The 6,000-nt window shown below is 39.9% G+C and overlaps 1 protein-coding gene across 1 annotated transcript in view; it reads left to right on the forward strand.

The window, feature by feature from the left end:
• Pigx (phosphatidylinositol glycan anchor biosynthesis class X) overlaps positions 1–2,811 on the forward strand; it is a 19,966-nt gene extending 17,155 nt beyond the window's left edge. Inside the window, exons 6-7 of the mRNA XM_042670303.1 lie at positions 708–808; positions 2,106–2,811. Of these exons, the coding sequence (XP_042526237.1) occupies positions 708–808; positions 2,106–2,249 (245 nt within the window). The 3' untranslated portion in view covers positions 2,250–2,811. The remainder of the gene's footprint in view (positions 1–707; positions 809–2,105) is intronic.
• The last annotated feature ends 3,189 nt before the right edge of the window (positions 2,812–6,000 follow it).

A 6,000-nucleotide genomic window follows, 5' to 3' on the forward strand; every position in this document is an offset into this window, starting at 1 on the left:
CCACTTGAGCCACAGTGCTACTTCTTTTCTGAATTGTTTATTGGAGATAAGAGTCTCACAGACTTTGCTGCTTGGGCTGGCTTTGAACCGTGATCCTCAGATCTCAACCTCCTAAGTAGCTAGGATTACAGGTGTGAGTCACTGGTGCCCAGCTCTGCTCACTATTAAGAAGACTTCAGGAAAGGTGGCTCAGTGGTAGAGTGCTTGCCTTGAATGCATGAGGCCCTGGGTTCGATTCCTCAGCACCACATAAGCAGAAAAAGTCGGAAGTGGCCTGTAATCTTAGCTACTCAGGAGGCTGAGATCTGAGGATCACAGTTCAAAGCCAGCCTGGGCAAGAAAGTCCATGAGACTCTCTTCTCCAATAAACCACCAGAAAACCGGAAGAGGCGCTGTGGCTCAAGCTATAGAGTGCTCGCCTTGAGCTGAAGAGCTGAAGGATAGTGTACAGGCCCAGAGTTCAAGCCCCATGACCAACAACAACAACAAAAGATTTATATTAAACATGTAATGGCATTGTTAAGAAGTCAGGTTAAATTTCTGTGATAGCTTTACAATTTTATAATTTGTTAGTCATCCACATTTTAAAAAAAAGATGCTAAAAGGTTTCAATACTCACATCTCTGCATGAAAGGCTGCTGAAGTTCAGCAGCAGCCTTTAGTCCAAATTAAAGTTTTCTGATATCTTGTTCTGCCACTTTTCTCAGAATTTCCGGTTTTGAAATGCTGGGCACAATCCAAAGTAGCAGCTCCTTGTGCTTTCAAGAGTAAGGATATCTGCCAGTGGAACAGTATGAAGTATAAGTCGGTAAGCTAATATTCTATGTTTTTAGTGCCTTCTCATTTAGAAATCTTTTGTATACTTTCATTACATTTAAACTTATCAAACACCATAAATGTCAGATAACCATGTGGCGTTATTTATTTATTGTGCATATTTAGATCTGAAGTGCTTTCTTTGTTGCTAGAAGTCTTTCTACCAGGTAGCTCAGAAAAGCCACATCTTACAGTGTGGTATGCTGTGCATATCAGAGAACTGACAATTGAAAATAGGTGAGTGTGCCAACATTTAAGACAGCTTAGAATTGATTTTGAGCACACTGTCACTGCCATGTGGTACCTGAATAGTGTACCTGAATAGTTTTTAAACTCTAAAATACATTTGGAAAAATGTGATTTTTTTTTTTCTTTGTCAGTCATGAAACTTGAACTCAAGGCCTGGATGCTGCCCAAGCTCTTTTTGTTCAAGGCTTAGTACTCTACCATTTTGAGCAACAGCTCCCCTTCCAGTTTTTGAGTGATTAATTGGAGATAAGAGTCTCAGAAGGACTTTTCTGCCCAGACTGGCTTAGAACAGTGACCCTCAGATCTTGGCCTTTTGAGTAGCTAGGATTACAGATGTGAGCCACTGGTGTCTGGCTTGATTTTTTTCTTTTTTGGGGTCCGGTCGTGGGGCCTGAACTCTGGGCCTGGGTGCTGTCCCTCAGCTCTTCAGCTCAAGGCTAGCACTCTACCACTTGAGCCACAGTGCCACTTCCGGCTTTTTTCTTATGTGGTGCTGAGGAATCGAACCCAGGGCCTCACGCATGCAAGGCAAGCACTCTACCATTGAGCCACCTTCCCAGTCCCTGATTCTTTTTTTTTTTTTTAAATACAAATGAATAGTATTTTTTAAAAATCAGTTGTGGTGGGGCTGGGAAGGTGGCTCAGTGGTAGAGTGCTTGCCTTGCATGTATTGAGGCCCTGGGTTCGATTCCTCAGCACCACATAAGCTAAAAAAGAAAAAAAAATGCTGGAAGTGGCGCTATGGCTCAAGTGGTAGAGCGCAAGCCTTGAGCTGAAGAACTAACTGAGGGACAGCACTCAGGCCCAGAGTTCAGGCCCCACGACCGGACCCCCCCAAAAAAAAAATCAGTTGTGGTGCTTGAACTCAGGGCCTAGGCACTTTCCTTGAGCCAAAAAGAACTGTGGCTCAAGTGGTAGAACACTAGCCTTGAGCAAAAATGCTTACAAAGCTTAGGTCCACACACACACAAAAGAAATAGTGATCTTAATGTAAGATGTAGCATTTTAAATGTCTCTAATTCTCACTCTTCTCTCCATAGATCCTCAAGAATGTAACCTTACATGTTCCAGTAGGACTGACTATACATACCTCGTTAGTATGCTCTGTGACTCTGCTCATTACTATCCTGTGTTCTATTTTAATCCTTCTTGCTGTTTTCAAATATGGCCACTTTTTCATATAAGTTTTTTACAGTTAAATGTTTTCTGTAATCCTAAATAACTTATTTGTGTTTAGAAATGTTCTTCTAAAATTCATAACTTTTGTGTTTTATCTTCATTTATAGTTAAAGTTGCCAGAGGAAATTTTTAGTCACTCTAAGCTAATTCCAAAAGTTAATGCTTTTGTGTAAACCTTTGAAAATGTTTAGTCATCAAGAGCCTATAGCAAAGGCTTAATTCGGCTGCATTAACATTTATTGTTAGAAGTGACTATCTTGGAAAAAACTTAGAAAAGATAAGAGAAAATAAGATAGAAAAAATCAGTTCATTATAATTGGTGACAAATTATTCTCACTTTATAAATATGAACCTTTCCATTTAAGCTAAAAATGGAGAAAATCCTTATAAAAATAAAATGGGTTATCTAGCTCAAGTGGTTGACACTTACCTAGCATGTATGAAGCCCTGACTTCAATCCACAGTACTTTCCTCTCAAGAAAAAGAAAAAGAAAAAATTAATTTAGATGGAAATCAGGTTTAATTTGAATCTTAGTTTTATGAGACTACTAAAGTTCAGAAGGTCAAGGAAAAAATTATTTTTTTTCCTGTTACCTTTTAAAATATTTCTTTTTTGGGTCCGGTCGTGGGGCCTGAACTCTCAGCCTGGACGCTGTCACTCAGCTTTTCAGCTCAAGGCTAGTGCTCTACCACTTGAGCCACAGCGCCACTTCCGGCTTTTTTCTTTTTGCTTATGTAGTGCTGAGGAATCGAACCAAGGGCCTCAGGCATGCAAGGCAAACACTCTACCACCTAGCCACCTTCCCAGCCCTAAAATATTTCTTTTGCATGTATAAATTGGCTGGAGGTTTAATGAAACTGAAAACTAAGAAACTAAGATTCACTGATTTTCTACTGAGTTTGTTGGGGAGACAATTCAAGTTGTCTTTGTGTGTGTGTGTGTGTGTGTGTGTGTGTGTGCGCGTGCGAGCACGTGTGCTTGTGTGTGTGTGTACAACCCTGGGGCTTGAATTCAGGGCTCTTGTGCCGGCTCTAAGCTTGTTTTGAGCACGGCTAGTGCTATGTACCTGAGCCACAGCTTCACTTCTGGCTTTTTTGGTAGTTAAATGGAGATAAGAGTATCCCAGGCTTTTTTGCCCAGCCTAGTTATAAACTACAGTTCTCAGATCTCAGCTTCCCGAACAGCTAGGATTACAGGCATGAGCTGCTAATATCCAGCTTCAAGTTGCCATTCTTAAGAAGTGTTCTGTGAAATTAACAACAAAAAAAAGGAATCTCCAAGTGATTTTTTTTCTCCTTAGACAAAGGGATTTGTCTACTGTTATATATTTGGGGGGAAATAAAAAAATAAACTAGGGCTGGGAAGGTGGCTTAGTGGCAGAGTGCTTGCCTTGCATGCACGGAGCCCTGGGTTCAATTTCTCAGCACCACATAATCAAAAAAAGCCAGAAGTGATGCTGTGGCTCAAGTGGTAGAGTGCTAGCCTGAGCTGAAGAGCTGAGGGGTAATGCCCAGGCCCAGAGTTCAGACCCTTCAACCAACAAAAAAAAAAAAAAGAAAATACCATAGGCTTATTAGGCTATTAAAAAAATTAGAACAAGGGCTGGGAAGGTGGCTCAGTGGTAAAGCGCTTGCCTTGCATGCCTGAGGCCCTGGGTTCGATTCCCCAGCACCACATAAGCAAAAAAGGAAAAAAGCCGGAAGTGGAGCTGTGGCTCAAGTGGCAAAGCGCTAGCCTTGAGCTCAAGAGCTGAGGGACAGCACCCAGTCCCAGAGTTCAGGCCCACGACCGGACCCAAAAAAACATTAAAAAAAAAATTAGAATAAGCAAGGTTGAAAAAGAGATGCCAAATTGTTAACATTGTTTTATGTAGTGTCACAGGAGGTGATCAGTGTTTCTGTTTAATATTATTAATTTTTCCTAAATATTTTGGGGTTTTATGAGAATAAATCATAATTTTATGTGTGGCATCATACACTTTTTTTTTTGGTCCTGGGGCTTTAACTTGGAGTTGGGTGATGTCCTTGCACCTTTTTGTGCTCAAGGCTACCACTGTAGCACTTGAGCCACAGTGCGACTTCAGGCTTTTTCTGAGTGGTTTATTGGAGATAAAAGTCTCATGGACTTTTCTGCCTGGGCTGGCTTCAAACCACAATCCTCAGATCTCAGCTTCCTGAGTAGCTACGATTATGGATGGGAGCCACTGGTGCCCTGCTTACACTTCTTTTTGTAAGTGTGTTTATGACTTAAATATTAGAAAAGGTAACCCAATGTCATAAAGCCAGAAATGTTAGAAATGTTTAAAGTGACTAAGATTTCAACTCAGTTTAGTTACATACCTGTTTCATGTTTTGGTATAAGAAAGAATTCTATATTTTTCAAGCATTTCTTTCATGATAGGATAAATAATATAGCATTGAAGTGGATTGTGTATTTGTAAAAATTCAGTAACATCCACAGATGGTGGAGCCATAGCATTGGTTCACTTCTCAAGAATGGATATCAGTATGCATATGTAAGACTTTTAGTCTTCAGAATGGATTTCTAAGTATTTAAACGCATTTGTAAGTGGATATTTAAGATTGTGGCTAAGAACCTGGTTCACTTCCTTACATGTATATGTATAGCTATCAAAAGTATAATAAAAATATAAATGTTCATGAAGAAAACTTTGATATGACTCTTCTTGCCTGGTCAGTAATGGCAAATGACATTTTGATATAACAGCATACTGTTTTTGGCTGTTTCTCTTGTCTTCCCTTGGTACTTATTGAACAAACACTTTATAATTCTGACCTTTTTTGGGGGCGGTTATGATACACAGCTCCACTTCTGCTTTTCTGGTGGTTGATTGGATATAAGAACCATGATCCTCAAATCTCAGCCTCCTGGGTATAGCTAGGATTACAGTTGTGAGCCACCAGCTCCTGGCAACCTTTTTTTTTTAAGGTCCAGGAAATGGATACTGTTGTCTTGTTCATTGTGCTCTATTATTTGTTCTACATTTGTGGTTTGTTTTTCTTAAAGTATTATGATGGGTTCTTTTGGATACAAAGAACAGATTAACAGTTGATCTCAACTAAGGGTAGCAGAGGGGCAGCAGAGGTGTGTGTGTGTGTGTGTGTGTGTGTGTGTGTGTGTGTGTGTGTGTGTGTGTGTGTGTGTGTGTGTGTGTGGCCACTTAAGTACTTAAATTTTTTAGCTAGATCTTTTATAGAATGGTACATGGTTTATGAACTAGAAAGATCTATTGCAGCTTTAATGAATATTCCTGGTATTCATTAGTTATACATCTACATTTCAAAAATGGATGTTGAATGATAATGATACGAAAATTATTAGGCTGAAGTGACCACATCCAACTGACAAAGTATTTTACTAGCAGGTAGTTGAATATAGGATTTGGTAGGCTACAGGCTACAAGAGAATAGTAAGATGGCCTAGGTGTGCTCTTCAGAATCATTCTAATAGTGGTAGAATAGCAGGTACTGGTCATTTTTCATTGCAGCTATTGATCTCATCTTCTGAGATCACTTTCTTCCTGAATTATTCTTTAAAGGAGTTGTTTGCAGGTCTCTCTTGTTTCTGTTTTTTTGATAACTTTATTTCATATCTTATTCATCTGGTTGATAATTTAGTGTGTACACTTTTTTTTTTTTTGTCGGTTGGTCATGGGGCCTGAACTCTGGGTCTAGGCGCTGTCCCTCAGCTCTTCAGCTCAAGGCGAGCGCTCTACCACTTGAGCCACAGCACCA

Source organism: Dipodomys spectabilis, unplaced genomic scaffold (assembly GCF_019054845.1).
Source record: "Dipodomys spectabilis isolate Male_0828 unplaced genomic scaffold, ASM1905484v1 ptg000017l, whole genome shotgun sequence".
In the NCBI taxonomy this organism is placed as follows: domain Eukaryota; kingdom Metazoa; phylum Chordata; class Mammalia; order Rodentia; family Heteromyidae; genus Dipodomys; species Dipodomys spectabilis.